Raw genomic sequence first — 20,798 nt, forward strand, 5'->3', positions numbered from 1 at the left:
TAATATTTCCTTCATTAGACAGATTTTGAACAGGGCACTCCTTGTGAAAGAATGACAGCGAAATGTGCTATCAGGACAGCATCCATAATAATAATAATAATAATAAATCAGTAAACATGTTTGAATGTGTGGGAGCTGTGAATAGACATTGGTCTGTCATAAATAATGCTGATTTGGGAATGAGAAGACAATAGAGGGGGCCCTGGGTCATCGCCTAGGTACGGATCCCATAATTTCTAGCTGCGCCCCTGCCGAGCAGTTCATAGTAACGGAGGGATGAGAGGGAGGAGTGCACAAAGGCAGAGGGGAAGAGAGAGACAGGGAAGGAGGAGGACTGTGTAACTCCGCCTCCGGACTCGGATCATCTCACATTCCTTACGGTGGAGGATAGAGAGAAGGGGTAGAAACAAGACGGGTACTAGAAGAAGAAGAAAAAGAAGAGGGGGAGCAGCAAAACGACCATGGCAATATTCAAGACGTCTCAGCTTGAGATAGTGTCCGATCAGAGCGCACCTCTACTACCGTCGACCGAGGCTCGGGGCCAATCGCACAATAGACAGAGTCCAGATGAATGAGGAGACACCTGGGCCGTGGACAAAATGAGGGTCATCTTCATCCAAAACGCCGGTTTCGTTGCTGCTTTCTCGCCTTTTAGCTGTGAGTCAGTGATGTTGGCAGCATTTAGGACGACAGATAATGTGAACGACCTAGAATCAACCACAGACTAGCCTACGCCAGATCATGCCAGTCCACTAAGGAGTGAGAAGATAAGTCCGATCCGTTTCTTAGGCTTTATTATATTTTATTTTGTCGGGACAGAGCTCGCAGATAGCCTATTGCCATTAGGCCTATATCCTCTCCAAATCGAAAGTGGATTCAGCTTCCGACATGCAGCCTGCTGTCGAAATCTGAATACATATTGGGCTACATTATTATGGCCCTAGAATGAATAGATATGCAATAATATTGGACTATATATCTATCTCTGGTAAGCCGACAATGGCATTTTGATATTTGCGTTTAATCTGGCAACAGACTATAGTTAGACTACACAGCGATAATAACATGAATAGGTAGGAGGAGGGATCTCTGGTCACTTAAGCATGATCAAAGCCAAGTGATCAACCAAGACAATCTGGAAATGTAAGTTTCCACATGTAATAATATAACTAGTACGCGTAATTTCTTGTAATTTATTTATTTATTAATACTATTACTAGGCCTATAAGTATTATATTATCGATTTGTTATAAGTAGCTTGTTAGGAATATTTAACAGTGGGGAGTTAGTTTGAATACTTCCCTAGTGAGATGGAAACCGCTTGTCTGTCACCCCACCGGGGGGCATCCCGTCCCGAGGCCCAACAGGGCCAAACCTCAGCGGGCAAACCGACTCGGGGTGACCTCTCCCCTCCACCTCTACCTGCCGGCAATCCACCGGCAGAGACTCAGGCAAGCAGTGATGGAAGGAGAAACTCGGGCGTGAAAAAACACCACCACAAACATAACCTGAAACACCGCTATGAACTGCTGGAGACGCTCGGAAGAGGGACCTATGGTAAAGTCAAGAAGGCCATTGAGCGGCACTCTGGCAGAGAGGTGAGCCACTTGAGAACCGCTCTAAGCGATTGTAAACATCTGTCGAGGTCCTCTTTAGTGGGTCCATGCGCCTATAATTTAGGGGCACTATTGTAACGCCCCTGCCCGAGTCACTTCAAACAACACTGGTCCAAAATAAGTGCTTTGTTGCGCTCAGAGGCGCGTGCGTGTATTCCCCCGCGGGGAATTCCCCCAATGCTCAGCGCCCCCGAGGGGCCCCGGGAGCCGGTCGCAAACGCCTTGTCCTGTGCAGGGCTCGCGACCGGATGTTGCAGTGCAGATGTTTAAATCCGGCTACTGACTGACTGATGCGACTTCAGTGACCCCAATGATATGCATCACTGAAGCAGAGATAGGGCCTGCTCATAGGGGGCAACGCAATACAGCAATATCAATTGCCTTAAGTTATCGCTATTCGTCATTATTAATTAAGATAGTTGTGTTCTTTTTTTAAATTAACATCTCTTTTTTCCATTTTTTTATTTGTATTTTTTTTTTATTTATTTATTTATTTTTTTTACAGTTTGAGTAATGCTTCACTTCTCCATAGAATTCCAAAGTGTTGTAGATAGATCAAGTCCTTGTGGTTTTATTCATGTTTTGTGTGTGCATGTGTCTTACTGTAATGTACAAGACAGTCTATCACTTTCTGTTTTTGCATGAGCAACTTGTTGGCTCTGTGACCAACACCATCTGCTGTTTTGCACCTTACTTATGAGCTGTCCTTGCAGGCGTGCACACCTCCCCAAATTTCCATGTGTGTCAAAATTTGACCCCTGTGCCCATTCTGGCAGTACAGGAAGAACTTTCCATGCGTTCAGAATGCCGGGGGGGGTGGGGGGGCCACTCAGTATGGGTCAACAATGACCCCCTCCCCCTCCCCCCAGCCCCATTTCATAGCTCCTGGCGACTGCATGCTAGATGGGGGCACCATAAACCCTCTGGTAGAGCTCCAGACTGCACTGATTGGTTCTTTGCCTTGCTTCAACATGTTTTCCAGTTCATTGTTCTGTGGCACAAGGTCTAATGTGAAGCATTCTCTTTTCACAAGTGTAAGTAAAATTGCATAATGCATACTTGCAGGAATGAATATCGTGTGTTGACATCAGTGAGCTTTGGGACTTCTGTCTGCTTCTGGGATTTCTACTTCTTTCTCAAGACATCAGTATTAGTTAATTCTCCCTCCCTGCTCAGGCCATTTTATATTCAAAGCCCCAATCCACAACTGCTGGCTTTGCTTAGATGTTTCCCAGTGATTTATTGGATTGAAGATAATTTATTCACACTGGAATTTATTTTCTGAAGTAGTAATAGTATTTGGCAGCCAACCATGAGGCTTATATATAAGGTTTGTTTACATTTGTAATGCTCATCAACAGTGTATAGGCAGAGGGTTCATTTTGTAAGTTTATTTTTCACATGTATATGTCAGCTTATTACAGAATATGTGTGAATATACCCAAAATATAGATATTCAAATAACGTTTTGGAGGTTCACATTCACCGGGCTAATACCTATATTCATCCTCTTATCTGTAGCAGTGTCCCAAGCACAGCACTCTGAGTTTCTTGTCTGAATGCTTGAGACAAAAATGGATGCTGGAAAAACATATAGGTCTTTTTTTGCATCAGTTTGTTTCAGGTGGTAGATTATTTCTCCCAGGGAAGCCCTTAGAGAATCAGTGCCTTGGTACATGGTGTACCAGCAGAATCCAGGAAGACAGAATGAGGGCGCTGGCATCCTCACGGGGCCATGCATGTCCGGCACGGTGTTGGTAGTGTTTGCTTGACCTCAGACCCAGAAGTTGTCCCTGGTGTCCAATGGGCCGATACAGCAGTGCAGGGAGATTGTTACGCAATGATTTTGACTTGCTGTAGCTTTCCCTGGCTCGTTCCACAAAGCAAATGAGAAGAGCAGAGAGAGCAGAAAGGACTGAAGAGATAAACTGAAGAGGTTTCATGTGTGTGCTCTGTTTGTGTGCATGCATGGGCTTATGTGCATGTGTGGAATTGATTTAAGTGTCTTGAGAAAGACTGATTAGATGTGGGCACATTCAGTGTGTCAGCAAAAGTGGGACCAAGGCAATGGCTGCTTTAATCTGCACAGCCATATGTTGTGTTGCATGGCAGCCTGGCCTGGAAATCCAATGTTATATGGAATGCAATTGGTTATAGGTTAGAGGTCACTGTGGGGATATCTATGTATATACGACATGTGCAATGCTCATGTGTTGTCCATGCCGCTTAAAGAGTTGCTCCTGTGTGTGTGTCTGAGAGATAGAGGGAGTGAGTGTGTGTATTCTCTAAGCCATGTTGATGACTTTAGTGAAAAGGTTGTGGTGACAGCAGGGCCTAGAATGGGCAGTGACACATGAAAAGCCATCCCTCGCAGGAAATGAGATTGGAGAGGAAAGTTAATATCCTGTATGGGGGGGTCCATCAAAGAGGGGGGCACACTGTCAGCATAGAGACACAGGGAACCCCACCATAACAGGACAGCATCAGTCCAGGGGTTGACAGAATCACGTTAATATGAGCTTAAAGCACTAGATTACATCACTCCCTAACAATGGATTCACTGGGGAGGGACATGGAGAAGGGAAAGCACGGACATTCCTCCGCTCTGTGTGGTGTAGTTGAAGAGGTATTACAATTTCTGGCCCTGTTTGAGAAGATAGTTGTCTGGAAGTTTTAAGGCTATCCCCCAACCCCTTAATCTCTGTCTTTCGTATCCTGCCTCTGACTCACACAGACACACACATACATACACACGCACATACACAGACACACACTCGTCACAACACATGGTCATGATCTTTGAAAACGCAGGGAGGGGTGAGCTTGTGATGGATACCTCATCTATTTTAATGGCCTGAGAAAGAGCTGGACGATGTCAAGCTCTAGTGAAGCGAAACATGGACTTTCACTTCAAACAAACGCTATTGCAAGCATGGGGAGGGGGGCAGTGCTGCACTAGGCCACGCTGAGCCCATACCTGGCAGAAGCGAACATGGGTAGAAAAACAGCAGCTGTTTACTGTGAGTGACAGTAATAGGGATCCACTTAAGGACAGACGTAGCTGTGTTGGCCAGGCCAGCCAGCTGGCGAGTGGCTGATCTGCAGTCCTGTTTAATGATCCACAAAGGGGTCAGGGCAGGGAAACATGAAGAGATACACAAGGGATGCCTGGCTTTTTCACAAGCCAATTGTGGGAATGCTGGCTCATTCAATGAGTGTGTATACAGTGTGGGATTAAGATCATGTTGGTTAAAGATTGATTACTAGCTATTTAGAAGAAAAGGCATTTTGCTCTAGCTTTCAGATTACCCTTCTCAGATTGAGTGTAAAATTGCTCTTCATAGAATTTGAATGGATGGTATTTGGGGAAGTACAAAGGTGGCAGCTCCTGGACACAATATCCCTGGACAGTTTGGCACTCTCCCATCTCATTTCTAAATTAAAACAAGGAAGCTGACTTGGACTCTGCTACACACCAATAGTTTGAGTCAAAAAAAAAAAAAAAAATCTAACAAAGGTCAAACATTGAACGAACAAAATGCTGATTCCGATGAGGTAAAGGAAAACAACAGTGTTAAAGACACAAACAACTTTTACCAATTAGGAACACAGCATGTGGACACCCCGGACCCCCTCTTGTTTATTATAGAATTATTTCTTAAATTCTGTGTAATCAAGACACGCTCTGGATAGGAGCTATTCCGGTTTGGGGTTATTTTTATTGATGTACACAGTAATTAGCTTGGCACCCGCTACTGCCTGTGGTTTCTGCTGCATGGAATAAAGCCGGGCTCCTCAGAGTACAACCGCTTTGCTCGGGGAGGACAAAAGTTTAAACTAACAGAATTCAGAGTGAATAGACCCTATACAGGCCTGATCAAAGGAAGCCAAGGACTCAATCCAGAATGTTTAGGCTACAATTATAGGGACATGTGCGAGACTGTGTACTTTCGATTGATTTATTTGGAGTAGGCTGCTAACCTCTCATTTTAGGAATGCGTGGCCTAAACGTTGGAGGTTTGAATGCATCCAGTTGCGGTCAGCGCTTAGGCCGGTGGCGTTTGTATGACAATGGAATATCATCTAATCAAGCGTAATTGTTGACTGTTGACTGAATTTCCTGCAGCAGCCCCGTCAGTTGGGATAGAAAACTGAATCCTTGATTTAGGTCCTATTTCTTCACCAACTCTCATTCATTACAGTGAGCAGATGCTCTTAGTCAGAACGACCTACATGAGTGAGTGGGCAGGAATTCAGTGTCTTGCTCAAGAAAAATTTGGCAGTAGAGGAAACATGAATGTGGGGAGGACTGAATTTGTCAAATTTGATTTCAGGGAGGTCACTCCACCCAAGCTCCAGGCCACCCTACCCAAACAAATCATGGACATTTCCACCCCACTCACTCTCTATTTTACAGTATTTCAGGTCCATAGGAAAAATACTTTATTATTTATTTATTTATTTATTTTTTGAAGTGAGAGAGTTGCCATGGAAACCCAAGTGCAGAACCTTGTGAGTGTGCCACTTGATCTCTCCATTAGAGCGGGGTTAGGGGCCCAGATCATCAGCGTAGCCCAAACACTGACTAACGCCAGGCTAAGTGCAGGCTCGGGCCCTGAAAAGTACAAAAAAGCTTCCATTACAGCACCACGTGCCAGGTTGTTTTTCTCAAAGAGTGCACCTTCATCACCTTCAGCACCCTGGAGGCTGCGCGAATTACACCGTGTGAGAGTAGGATAACGCCTCCCCGTCTTTGCCTCATCTAGGACTCATGTCTGTGAGCACTTATTAATGAGAGGTCAAAGGTAGTTATATGGGCCCTGTATGACCCAAGGGAGGGGGTTACATGAAGTTGACAAAGCCCATACAGTTTATTAGAGAGGGGGAAATGGAACAATAGTCACTGGGTAGTTTTTGCATGTTTTTGCTGACAAAATAATGGATTGGATTCTCAGGACCCTTTTTTCACAAGGTGTTTTACAGAGCTAACAAAAAAGACACTCATTGTCAACCCTGGTCATTCATTGTACAGTATAACTGTGAAATCTTATTTCGGTGTAAGATTAACAATAAGCCATCTGATTAGAGTGTATTCTTTGTCTCCAGGTGGCTATCAAGTCCATTCGGAAGGAGAAGATCAAGGATGAGCAGGACATGGTTCACATCCGCCGAGAGATCGAGATCATGTCGTCACTCCGCCACCCACACATCATCTCTATATATGAAGGTGAGGGTCTGCCTTTTGTCTAGTAACACACACATGCACGTACACACACACACACACACACAAATACAATTTGCCCTTCTCTCCACTCAGGCTGCTGGATTGTCGTGTTATGACATACAGATGTCATAATAAGATGTGGACTACAGCTCTGGGATGTTATTCATCTTCTTTGCTCTGTCTGGCTGCCTGGGCCAGTAAAAGTCTAGATGACTGTGTGTGTGTGTGTGTGTGTGTGTGTGTGTGTGTGTGTGTGTGTGTGTATGTGTGTGTGTGCATGCGCGCGGGCGTATGTGTGTGCACGCGGGCATATGTGTGTGTCTGTGTGTTCAAAGAAAGGAGGGGGTTCAGTGGGGGGTTGTCTCTCCCACATCTAAGAGGTCTCATCCCTAGTCTTCCCTGGTCTTGATCTCAAGACCAGACATCTGTTGATATTTAGAGACAGCTGCAGATGGGAATGAGTGTGTGCGTCTGTGTGTGTATTGTCTGAGTGTCTGTGTGTCTGTATCCGTGTGCGTGCATACATGTGTGTATGAATGTAGCTATGGAGACACAAGGTTAACCTCAGTCACCTTGGCCTGCACCCTGGCTGACTCCATTCCAGGGCAATGTGGAGGAGGAAAGGCCCTAAGCTCCCCCTGCAGCAATCTTCACATATATCTAACCCAGGAAGCAACTCTATAAATATCAAAGTCTTCAAGTAAGGCACGGGATATTTACTCTTTGGGTGAACCTCCTTTCCTTTTGATATGAGTCCTATTGAAAGACCTTAACTTCACTGGTTAAAAAAAACAAAAAGATGAACTATGGGTGGAATTAATGGCGAGTATGAAGGCTTAACAATTCCCATTGAATTCTTTAGGCGTATTGCTTGCAATTCATCATCTTATATAATGTAACCTAGGCCTATGTGAAGGCAATTAAAGTCACAAAACACTACTGTGTATGAGTTGGCATCATGTGATTTGTGACTCGTGACTATTTTTATGCTTATGCCAACAAAGCCAGAGTTTCTACGCCCAGTCAGGGTGGCAGTCCTTCCCCACTGGTGGTTGGTTGTGTGCTACTGCCCAGTCTGGCTCACCCACCGTTTTTTGTTTGGTTTCAAAGTCCTCCGATCGTTATCAGCGCCATGTGTATGCGACAAACAGCGCTATTTGTCATGGGAACGTGCCAGAAGTCAGCTGTAGGCCTGCGGTTTAACCTAGTTTGTGTGTTGTCTCGGAGATTGATTAAAAGAACACCCAGCTTTTATAAACTTCGAGGGGCCTGTATGGTGTTCTTATGCCTACAGCCCTCCTCTGTGAACAGCCTACTCCACCAATCTCTTTTATGTAGTGCTTTGCTCTCCTTTCTGGTGTTTCTCCTTAAACCCAGCGTTTACTGTTGTGGCCTGGCCCCCACCCAGCCCTTCTTTGGAGATGTATAGAAAGCCCCCAGATTTGTGTATCCGGCAACACCCTCTTCAACAGCGCTTGCTAACTGCCGTGTGTGAAGCAAAGCTGAACCAGATGTGTGTGTGAAGATGGATTTTTACCACTCCTTCTCTCTCCTCACATTCTGCATCCATCAGCATGCTGTGCAGGGTATTTAAAAGTGTATTTTGCTCCTCGCTCCTTCAGCATAACTCATACTCCAGAAATCTGCTTTTAAAGTAACCCCAGCAACCCCAAAAGATGTTGTAAATGCCTCAGATCAGTTCATCAAACCAACATGTTAGTAATGTGTAGATGTGTGAATAGAGATGGACCATGACGAGGACTTCTGCCTTATGTTAAAGTTAAAGCTTAGAATAGACAAAAACAATTAACCATACACTCACCATAACTGATTCCAGAATCAAACAGTATCCAGATTTCAGTTCTTATTGGATTCACAGTACATTGCCACTCCCTGCCTATGTACACTTGCTATACAGGTCTATCATTAGCATGTGGCGATAGGACAATAAGTTCTAATTAGTGGGATGGGAGGGCCTGACTTGTGAACAAAGCCCAGTGAGTGACAGCAATGTAGTGATGGCTGTGGCACCCGTTGGGCTGTAACTGCTAAAGTTTTGTAAGCCAGGTAATTACCTCACCACCGGGGGTCAAAGGTAAATGAGAGCGCACACTGGGAGCTGGCTCCACGGATCACTGCAAATGTCACTCTGGGTCACCACTCGGTCTACCAATCAGAAAGCTTGGATCCACTCTTGGGCGGATAGCTTGCATCCCATTTGTTACTGCCCCGATTAGCCAGATGCTCACAATTGGGGAGCATTACCATCATTCAGCAACTGTGTGTTTTTTGCACAGGATTATGTCTTTAAAGGGAGCCTGGGAGGGGGGTTGAGGAGTGTAGTGTGACAGCCTATGAAGGTGCTCACTCATGGGTGCAGAAAGCAGAGGCCTTCACCCCCGGTGACCCTGCTGTGTGGGAAAATCAGTGCACAATAAGGAGCAACACGGTCGACTGTGTTGTTGTCGTCTCCTTGGTGTCCCTCTCCCTCTCTCTCTTTCTCTCTCTCTCTGTTTCTTTGCCTGACTAACCATTTTCATTCCCTACATGCCAAATAGCTGGGAGAGAAGTAGGTTGCCAAGTTGAAATTATATACCAGAGGGCTAAATATTGACTCAGGATGATATGTTTGGTGAGCTGGAGCTGGATAGTAACAAGTTGCAGTAATGTTACAGTAATAGCCTTGCTTTTTCCAGTGACCAGTAGTGTAACCCAGATTGAAGCTGAAGATAGTTAACTTAGCCAATTCCCTCTTTCAGTTGTAAGACCAACCTTTATGAGCTTGCCTAAATGAACACAAAAGTAAAGTTTACTTCCTCCCGGTGAAGTTTTCTCTCTGTGATTTTGTTGCACAAAAGGACAAGAAGAGTGGACATGAACATTGTTTTGATTCTCTGATCATTCACACAGAAACACACATGCAATGTAGTTGATTTATCCTCATTTCAGAAGGAAAGAGGAGATGCAATTCGCAATTTGGGGGGCATAATGGACTTTGAAATGAGTAATGAGTAGTACAGGCAAACAGAGTTGGTGAGAGAATTCTTTAGTGTGATGTGTTCCTATCTGTTGCAACAGATGGACACTCAGTGTGGTAACAAGGAATGTGGGAGTAGGTTGTGAGATGTGATGACATGATGAGAAGTCGATAAGTTACTGTCAAGGACATTGCACTATAGTGGACCCTCTGTCCATGTAATTCATTCTGACTCTCCTCGATTTGTCTCCTCCATTCTCTCCCTCTTCACTTCTTTGTACTTCCTTCAGTCTCTTAGGGGTGGGCTTAATTGAATTAACAGCCCCTCCCTGCAGTGCCGTTAAAGGTTGCAGCCAGATTCATGAGGTGGGGTTTGGGTGATGTAACCCTGGGAGAAGTACAGAGATGTAATGTGCCTCTCCAGGAATTTGGACTCCTGCTCTAAAGGCAGGAGGAAAGTGAACTCATTTAGTTTGCATTTTACATAACAAGGGCCATTTGTGATTTTAAAAAGATAGACTGAAACTTAGATGAATGTATGAAGAGTCCTCCCACCTCTTTGGTCGTTAATCTAGTTATTATTGTGGCGAAGGTAGATAGCAGTGAACTGTGGCCAATTTTTCTATCTCTTATCTTTTCCCAGTGTTTGAGAACAAAGACAAGATTGTGATTGTGATGGAGTATGCCAGCAAGGGTGAGCTGTATGACTACATCAGTGAGCGCCGGCGCCTGAGTGAGCGAGAGACGCGACGCTTCTTCAGACAGATTGTGTCTGCCGTGCACCACTGTCACAAGGTGAGATAACACACCCATGGCCTACATATGGCAAGAAAGCTGCACATTGATTTTCTTAACTACTCCAATTGATGATATAGCTCTCTCTCTCTCTGCCACACATGCATCCATACTTTGTAATACCAGCCCAAGGAGAGCTAAATGTAACATTAACCATGCATCTCCATAGTCAACCACATAGCCAGTCAGTCTGCTGTGCTGTATGCAGCCTGCTTTTCTTGGCATGTTGGTGTTAGGGAGTCATCTGTTTCTGAGTGGAGATGGAACACAGGCCAGTTGAATTCAGGCTCACACTCTGATTACAGTGCACCAAACAACCCCTGCTTTAACTCCATCCTCATCATTTAACACACTGATGGAAGTCACTGGATTTCCCCCGAACTGTCCTCAAGGATTTAGCTCGGGCCACGCCCCTGTCAACCCTTGTTCCACACCTCGCTAACTGCTGTCTACCCCCAAGGGCCAAGGACTTGTTTGGATGGGCTCCCCTGTCATCATCTTCCTACCAGCTGGAGATAGAGATGATGTCATGGTCCTTAGATAGATAGGAGAGTCCCAGACAGGCAGGGGTGTTGAGTCATCACCACCAAGCACAACCTCCCACCGGGTGGGGTGGTGTGGTTGACTGACACAACAAGCTGTGACCATACCTACCTTGTCTCCACCAATCAGAAGTATGTGAACATTAGCTGCATGTCAGGGAATAACCAATGGGAAATGCCATTCAGAGCACAACCCAGCTACAGCTGGATACTGGTGAAGTCATTGCCTCTCCTCCACATCTGAAATGGTTTCCATCCCCCTGTGTACCACATGTTAATTCCTGGGCTATTCAAAACCAGGCATTAACAACATAGTTGTTTTTTAATCCCAAAATGTTGTGAGAACATCATTCATACAGGGTGGTAATTACAGGCTCATGTTTATGTGACACATGTGAGTTGGTTTTAAAATTTGAATCACAGCAGATGTCAGCACAAAGACCCCAAAGGGGACAGGACCAATTAAACAGTACTAGACCGACAGGCCGCCTTGATTTCCCCTGAGAGCCACAAGCTAGTTTTATCTGAGTAAATCATCTCATAATACAATGGACTGTTTATTACTTGGATTCAGTTGTCATGAATAATACATTAATAGATGTATCGGTGATCATTTTCTTTTTTTCTTGTTGCTCCTTACAGAATGGAGTGGTACACAGGGATCTGAAACTGGAAAATGTGCTACTGGATGAAAACTGTAATATTAAGGTAAATTTCCGCCTTCATCGATGATGTGTTACCCACAATATTGTTGATAGTGTTACAGCACCTCACATCAGATTATTATTTGTCCAGTTTAAACATCTCACACTTCCCCGTTTCCACAGATTGCTGACTTTGGGCTGTCCAACCTCTACCATAAGGACAAGCTGTTGCAAACCTTCTGTGGCAGCCCACTCTACGCCTCTCCTGAGATTGTCAACGGGAGACCTTACCGTGGCCCAGAGGTAAGCTTTCATGAGACTTCATGTGTAACCTTCATCATCACTGCCATTCCTGTCTATTGTTATCAGAGTTTGTGAGCCTTCAGGAGCTCATTTTAACTTGCAAAGCTTTCATCGTGATTACAGTAGTAGTAACTGTTCACTGTGATCATCACATATACAGAGTGGTGGGTAGGCTCTACTTGGTGGTTCTTTGATGAGATTAGTATTAGTCCTCAGCTGTAGGGAGAGCTCTCTCACAACTACACTGTGGGGGAGCCCAGATACTGTCAGTGTCCCTCCCCTCCTCTATCCTGCTCCTCCTAATGTGCCTGGGTCCTTTGAAGTGAAGGAACTGTGGGATAATTTCTGCTCACTCTCTCCATCTTGAAAGGCTTGGGATGAACTGCATGACCATGAAGAAAGCTCATGGTCATTGTCAGAGTCTTGCTAAATTTATTTGGTGAGACAAAGACTGAAAAATGTCTCCCCAAAACAACTTATCTAGCAATTTTGAAGTCATTCCAAAAGGCGTTGTCTCTAAATCGGATCGGTTACACAAAACAAAGCAAAAGGGAAAAAAACTTGCATTTTTAGATATCCAAGTCCAACCGTTCAATTTAGCGTAATTCACTGTAATTTACTCAAGAGTGCTAAAAACAACAGCAGGCCAATTGCAATCAAAATGACAGAACCCTATTTTGGGTGAAACCACAAATTACAGCAAACATAGGGAACTAAAAAAGAACAATAGTACGTGCCCTGTCTCGCCCTCGGGAGTGGACCAGTGGCAGTGTATCCATCAGGACAAGAGGGTAAAACATTCTTGGTGTGGCTCTGCGGCCCTTAGAGGAAGTTCACTTGCTCTTTAGCTGGCCCTATCTAATTTCCTCTTCCCAGACAATGTCTCAAAGCTTCAGCAACAGCCATCAGGAGACACATTCCCCCAGATCTCATCCACCCCTAACCACACTCTCACACATATACACGCACACATCACATTTTTCTCTGTCTCTCTCTCTTACTCTCTCTCTCACACACACATAAACACACACACACTGAGCCAGACGTCTGCTGATCTGCAAGTGGCAGTATGTCTCCAGCGAGCTGTCAGGGTCCAGGATATCGCGGCTCTGCCATCTCTGCTGGACTCATTACGCCATCCACCCCCACCTCCTCCCCATGGCTCTGCACCTCCTCATGCCCCAGACACAAAGTCTTATGTAACCACTTACTCACAAAGCCACATTGCATTAGGTTGGTGGTCAAAAAGTGCTTGCTTCTGCCTGACAGAGCTGTGGAAAAGACAGGATTTATCTGCATGGAAACCAGCAGTTTCCCGCCAGAGTCTCACAGTGTTTCTACAAAACAGGGGCTACAGAAGTAGTGCTCTATAGCAGAGACACTCTTGAAGTCGGTGTGGATATGCGTGATTAGTGTACTTGTAAATGTCAAAGTTATCTCTCAAGCATGACTCAAAAAGGTCTTTCATGAGCAGCTGAGCTTGTTCCACAGCACTAATTTTAATGCTATGATTCACTAATCAATACAAAACTGAGGAACCTGTTTCCATTGCATAATACCAGATCTGACATGCGTCTTTTGTACAGTGACTGTGTGCTGCAATAAATGTTTCATAACACAGACTGTATTCATTAGACTGAATGGACTAGTTTATGACCAGTGTTTTGTGTGTTTTCCTACAGGTGGACAGCTGGGCTCTGGGGGTGCTGCTGTATACCCTGGTCTACGGGACCATGCCATTTGATGGAGGGGACCACAAGAACCTCATTCGCCAGATTAGCAATGGGGAGTACCGAGAACCCACTCAATCCTCAGGTATGGCAGTGTCCTCTGCCCTGTTTTGCAAAACAGTCTTCATGTTCTTATGGTACTACTTGCACACACACATACACACTAGGTATAAGTCTGTCAGCATTAGAAATCTTATTTGTATCATTCCCTGCTAGATGCCCGTGGTCTGATCCGCTGGATGCTGATGGTGAACCCTGAGCGCCGGGCCACAGTGGAAGACATCGCCAATCACTGGTGGGTGAACTGGGGCTGGAAGAACAGTGTGTGTGACTGCGAGACCCAACATGACCATGGAGGCTCGCCCATGCTGGCCCGCTTCATCGACTGGCAAAACCGCACTGAGCCACGTGGCTCTGGAGGCAAGCCTGCAGCCTTGCCCCAGCTGCACCGCCAGAGGCCCAAAAAGTCCAAGAAGGAAAACAGTGAGGCAGGAGCACCACACTGTGGAGTGGAGGACAAGCCAGGTCTGAAGAGACCCAAGGGTATCCTGAAGACCAGGGTAACAGAGGAGCAGCGCTCTCCCAGTCTGGAAGACGTGGAACTGGGCCAGGCTGGACTGCTGCAGCCAGCTGAAGGGGGAGAGACAACTCCAAGCCCAGATTGTGAAGAGGAGGAACTCACCCTGACTGAGGGCTCACCAGCTAAGATGGTGCCCTCACTGCCCAAGAAAGGCATCCTGAAGAACAATCAACAGCGGGAATCAGGGTACTACTCCTCCCCAGAGCGCAGCGAGTCCTCCGAGCTGCTAGGGGGTGCCACCATGTCTCTGCTTGCCACTTCTCCACCCAAGAGAGTAATGGGGAGGAAGGGCATCCTGAAGCGTAATGGCAAGTACTCCACCTACAGTGGGCCTCCTTCAGCAGGAGCAGTGGCTGGAGTTCTCGGGGAGACTGCTCCCTCAGCTGACTCAGGTCTGTCCCGCAGTCAGAGTCGGCCCTCCAGCATGGTAGGGGAGGACAGTTCTGTCCTGTCCATGTCTCCCAGCTCCCTCAGCGGTGCTGAGTGGCCTCCCTCCACCCCCAGCCTGCGCCCTAACATCAGGGCCTGTGTCTCGGCTGAAAACCTGCTACAGCTTGCCAACTTCAAGGGCTTCCAGGCAGCGCCGCCGCTCCAGGGACCCAAGTTCAGCCGTGGCCCCAGAACAAAGGGCTCCCCGGGGGACAACGGCAGCTTTTCCTTGCTGGGGGACCTGGAGGACATGACTCAGGTGTACCAGCAAGCCCTGGACATCAGCAGCAACCTCACTTAACAGATGGCTGGCAAAGGGAAAGAGGAGGCAGAGGGAATCTAACATAACTGTGTGTATGTGTGAGTGTGTAAAGATGCACACGGATGGCATTAACGACCAGTGTGTTGCTGGGATACACCTTTGGGATGTTGTGGTTTCCCAAATAGGGTTGAAATCTTGATGGAAGTGTTATGTTCACACACACACACACACACACACACACACACACACACACACACACATACACACACACACACACACACACACTGAGATGTGCGCACTTCTTTGGCCAGATGAAATCCAGCTATGGTTTTAGAAAGTGAGCAGGAAGCAGAGAAGTAGCTGGCATGTGTGAATGCCACCCAGTCTGCCCTCTTGGCCCGCCCATAGACTTTGCTGTGTTCAAAATGTTTACATGTTCAGCAAGAAGGCAAGTTAGAATCACAAACGCAGCAACCAGATACTGGTTGGCTCTCTAAGCAAGCCACCCACTTCGAGTTTGAGTTTACAAAAGCACCTTAAAACTCACACAGAGCACATGCTTTTGTGATCTTTACTTCCTGAATTTAAAAAAAGATTAACAAACCAGGGTCTTGCTCCAAAAATAACTGACATTGTTGATTATTTATTAATGTTTTGCGTAGCTTTTAGTTTTGAATACCAAACTGGTGGGTGCTGGCTGTTACTGGAAGAGTCCAAAGCTCATTGTCTCCAACTCTTTGTGTGGAACTGACATATATAATTATGTTACTCAATGATGAGAAACATATACTCAGCATATATAACTATGGCTGCGCATGTAAAACACGCAGACAAGTATATCTTCATAAAAGCGTATGTCCTATATATGTGTATGATACCAGGGAATATGTAGGAAGTGCCTTTTTTGATTCATAATGAAATTATGTATGTCATTTCCTTAAAGTGGAGAGAAAAGCCAGGCCAACCTGTCACCAGTTGTGCTGTTTTGATGTTTTGTGAATGTGGAGAGACCCAGGGCCTTGAACACACAGCAGACTAGCCTTACTTGTTCAAAGGAGTTCAAAGGTCAGTCCAGAACTTTTACAGTTGAGCTCAGTCTCATCTCCTTCCCATGTCTACCACGAGTAGAAATACGCACATATGGATATGCCGGGAACGACAGGCAGTCTCGGAAAGATGACAGAGTCTTGAACTGTGTGTTCTTTGTCGTGTTTTTATCCCATACTTTGATTTGTCAGCAGTTTGGGTGGCTTGGCAGAACACAGACTTGTTGCCAGCAGGAGAGGTCTGGAGGGGCTCACCTAGTGGGACATTTAGTGAAGGTACATGACTCAGACACACTCTCACAGTCCTGGAATGTGCCTGGCAAATAAAAACAATCGTGGTTTTCTTGACTGTAGTTATTTCACATTTTCGAGGCCACTTTAGTATCGATTAAGTACCGTAACATGCCCAAGGACAGATAAAAAGTACAATAGCTGCCAACAACAGGTAAGGTGATTTCCACTGTTGACTGAGTTAATATTTTACCCAAAGCCCTTTTAAAAGAGCTAAGTAAGTCGGTTTGTTGTAGCCTGCTGATGACACAGCACATTCCTCAGACAAAGGCTGGAGACGTGTTGGTGCTAGAGATCTCTATCATCCCCAGCCCGACTCAGCACAGGTGGGATCTGCGGTCGGCGCTCAGCCCTCCAGCTGTGTATACTAGTCCATTATGTCAACCAAGCACAATTAGCCAGCTATTGTTTTCTTTCGAGAGCAAGAGAGAGGTAGAGCGTAGTGATTTGTAGCTAGAGGGGAAGAGTGTGAAAGAGTGATGCCTTGAACGGTGTTGAGATCAGAGAGGCCTTTCCCGTAAAACACAGGAAAGGTTGAGGAGTTGGATTGTTGAAGGATTTGTAATGTAGAATAGTGAAAGTAAAGAAAGTGAGTAGGAAGAAAGTAGATGGAACGTTGTTTTAAACCAAAGATGTGATGAAGCTTTGAAATATTTCAGGGGATTAAGCCGGTCAAGGACTAAACACAGTCCTTTGAATTTTTCTGCGAGTTGGGAATCCCCATTGGTGAATGAAATCATCCCTACATTGGCTTTAGCTCACATTTGTTTTATTATTCCTTCTTTTTTGGTGGCTATAAGTGTTTTTATATGAGATGCCGGAGGCTGTTGATACAGCTTGTCTTCAGGGTCAGTATGTGACTCGTTTGTTCTGTATGGCCTCAGAAAATGTGTTACACTTTTCAACAGCAGCGAGGAGAGGGAGAATGATGACTGACATCATCCAAACTATCAAATGATGTGGACGGAAAACCATGCAGTGGACAACCCCCAAGGAAATAGATCATATGTTGAATGTTTTCAGTGGTCTGCCTGTGTGAAGAAAAGGTCCTGGGTATTGATTCAAATGAAAGACCTGTTGCGTATTATATTGCATTTTATTGCCTTTTGTATTGCATTTTATTTTCAACTGGATTCACAGTGATAAAATTATACTATGTTAGTATTTTGTTTTATTACGCTTCTGTTTTTGATTCTCCAAAATATAAGAAACTTTATATTGCTTTATGTTATGGCAGATAATACTTCTTTCCCTGAAGTATTAGATTTCTCTCCAAAAGCAGAGAAGTCTGATCTGAAATCAGTGTAGTTTCAGTTTTCCCCTATTTTGGTACACCTCTGGGTCAGAGTAGCTGGTCTGACATTATGTGTACCATTTTTTAAGTCAAGCTCCTCCAAAGGGGGAAAAAAAAACCTTTGTAAAACAAATAGTTCTTACAAATTAGGATCAAAATTCTATCAACTGGAAAAACGCAAAAACAAAACTATATTTCCCTGCAATCTCTCATGAATATACAGTAAATATGTACTATTACATTAAAAGTCGACCCCAAAGAAGCGTTCAACCTCTACCAAAGCAGGGGAGGTCTAAAAATGCTGCAACAACATGAAGAGAAAAGAATATAAAGCAATGGAAAGACTCTGATGATGAAACTTCCACTCTGCCAAACTGGAAATAACTGGTGCATATCCGTTAGTTAGCAGAAAGTCTAATCATAGGAAAACTTGACTGGATATTGTTATGACAATAATAATAAATTAGTATTATTATGTTATTTAAGTATTATTTTTGTTACATCTCATTGCTTTTGTTGGCCAATGCCACAATTTTGATTTATTTTTATTTCTTTTTTTGTTTGTTTGTTTGTTTGTTTTTGTTCTGGTGTCTTTTGATGATCCTGGACTGCCAAGGTGGATTAAGTTGAGTGCCTTTGCTATCGTTTATGAACCTTTTTTTTTTTTTTTTTATGAAAATTATTACCAATGTGTTCCTTTTTTTTTTTTTTTTTTTTTTGATATGTGTATTTATTGGTGATCAAGCCATTTCATTTGATGTCAAATTACTCCATGTTCATGCTTTGGCCTGCTTTGGACTCGTGTGTGTGTGCTGGTGACGTACTGTACACCAAAACATTGTTTGGGATTCAACATAGATTGATATCATGTCTCTGTGAGGGCCGTGGTCAAATGTGTAATTTGAGAGTAGGCTAACAAAAAATAAGATCTCACCAAATCCTGTAAGATGTCTTAATTCATCCACTTGGGTGTATCTCACCCCAACACCATGCCTCTGTAGTACTGTATCAACTCAAATAAATGGATCATGAGAAAGATACATGTTTTTGTGTCTGTGCTGTGTCCTTTCTGTGTACGTGTCACCATACAGGTACTACTCTTTCACAGAAGCAAAAATATACAAGCCAATTAAAAGTTTTAAAAAGTTTATAGTATACCTGAACGCTGAAAGGAGCACACATGCCTGTGCAGTCTCAAGCCAAAAGTTTCAATATTACATCTTCCATGAGTAGTTTATTTTTTGGACCCAACACACCTGCAGGTAATTACGAAAAGGTCTTTTCTCAGGAGAAAAGCATTTTTTCCCTGTCATTAGAAAACTGACAGAATCAAACAAACAGCGGTAGACAACATGGAGCAGAGAACACACAGTTCATGTCTGGCTCGGGGAAGAATTGAGTGTCTGTTTTTAGGACTTGGAGAGTCAATTGGTTGTCGAGGGAGAACATTGCTGCTGCCGGGTTAATTTGATCCACATTTTGTAAAGGGGGAGTGGGTGGATGGATGGATGGCTGGCTGGATGGCTGCAGCTCCGCAGTCTTTTGGGGCTTTGGTTCAGATGAGTGGAACAGCACCCCTGGCTCGTGCTGGCCAGATGCAGGCTGCAGGTCTTACAAGAGGAGAACATCAAATAACCAACAGTACAGTACAGAGCAGGATCTAAAGTCTAAAAATGTCCTTAGTAAGCTAGCCCGCAATATAAAGCAACCTCTTAACATTCCACTTGTATATCCCACTTACATCAGTATAATTTTTTAGCAGTGACTACAACACAAAAAAAACCTAAAAATTATATCAGGAGTCATTGTTTGACCTGGGATGTTTTCTCAAGAGGAGTAACCAACTGGAGCACCTACAGGTCACTTTTTGTTCCAATGGAAATACCAGTCGGCCACGTCAATGGCAGAAATGAACAAAACTAGGAAGTACGGTAATACTACAAGCACTGAGAAGACCAAGAATAATCGAGCAATTATGTAACAACTTGGTTGCATAAAGTGCAATTAATTGTCCGCTGTGTGGAGAGGCCACTGCAGACAATGTTAATATGGAGCAAAAGTGAAAAGTTCTTTCAGGATCTCAACTACTGCACTCCTGACACTGATATGACCTGAGTTTCAAAGGGATTTTTTAATGTCTGCAGAACAATTTCTGGTTCACTTTTTGACCCTCAAATAAAGTGCAGCTGCTAGCCCCTGTGAACTAGCCCTTCCTCCACCCGCCTCCTCTCATCTATAAAGGTGAGCTTGTTTGCCCCAGAAAGGTTGGAGGGTGGCACCACCCATGTTCCGACGCCCCCTCCACCACTACATGCCTTGCAGATATGGAAGTCTGCATAATGGTGGAGGATAGGTTATTCTCTACTTTTTGCTAGGAGCGCAGACTTAAAAGAGGCCCCTCCTTTTCCCCAGTCTCTCTGAGCTGCAATGGATAAAAGCCATCACACGCAGAGGGATTTGGGACATGAAAGCTGAAGAATTTACATGCGCCTCAAATCAGTTTACAAGTCTTTTGTCTCCAGAAAATGGCTTCATATGAAGAAAGTGGGGGGATATTCTGCAAATGGAGCAAAAAGCAGCAGAGGATTTGGCGAGGTCAATGCTGCCTTGGCGCATCTGGCTGCTGTTGCAGGCAGGATGTTCCACAGTGAGGGTTTAGGGTGGCTGTTGTAAACTGAGCTGCCCATTCGTTGCAGGAAAAATAAACAGAGGGCTGGGCCCGAAGAAAGTCCTGAGTACAGTGGAGTGTGTGTTCCCTCAGTTAGCTGACACAGATTGTTTTAGAAATAGGAGTTTGAGAGCTCCACTTTCCATGGTCTACACATGCATATACAAAAGCGGGCATGCACGTGCACACCCACCCATGCATACATGCAGTTTTATAAGCCCTCTTTCATTCCTTCCCTGTCTGTCTCTCTGACACAGGCACACAGGTCCCTAACTCACATCTCCACAGGACTGTTTCCTCTGTGCCACTGTGATAACATTGTGAATGGATATGGAATGGAATAAACCACCCTCCTCTCCTTTTCAGCTTCCTCTCCTCTATCATTTCCCCTTCAGCT

General features: G+C 44.7%; 1 protein-coding gene across 1 annotated transcript; it reads left to right on the forward strand.

Annotated features, from left to right (window-relative positions):
* The first annotated feature begins 349 nt into the window (after positions 1–349).
* nuak1b (NUAK family, SNF1-like kinase, 1b) lies at positions 350–16,861 on the forward strand. Its single transcript, XM_030054160.1, has 7 exons — positions 350–1,598; positions 6,723–6,843; positions 10,461–10,612; positions 11,797–11,862; positions 11,982–12,101; positions 13,784–13,916; positions 14,048–16,861. The coding sequence occupies exons 1-7, from the start codon at positions 1,311–1,313 to the stop codon at positions 15,139–15,141; spliced, it is 1,974 nt and encodes a 657-aa protein (XP_029910020.1). The 5' UTR covers positions 350–1,310; the 3' UTR covers positions 15,142–16,861.
* The last annotated feature ends 3,937 nt before the right edge of the window (positions 16,862–20,798 follow it).

Source organism: Myripristis murdjan, chromosome 6 (assembly GCF_902150065.1).
Source record: "Myripristis murdjan chromosome 6, fMyrMur1.1, whole genome shotgun sequence".
NCBI lineage: Eukaryota > Metazoa > Chordata > Actinopteri > Holocentriformes > Holocentridae > Myripristis > Myripristis murdjan.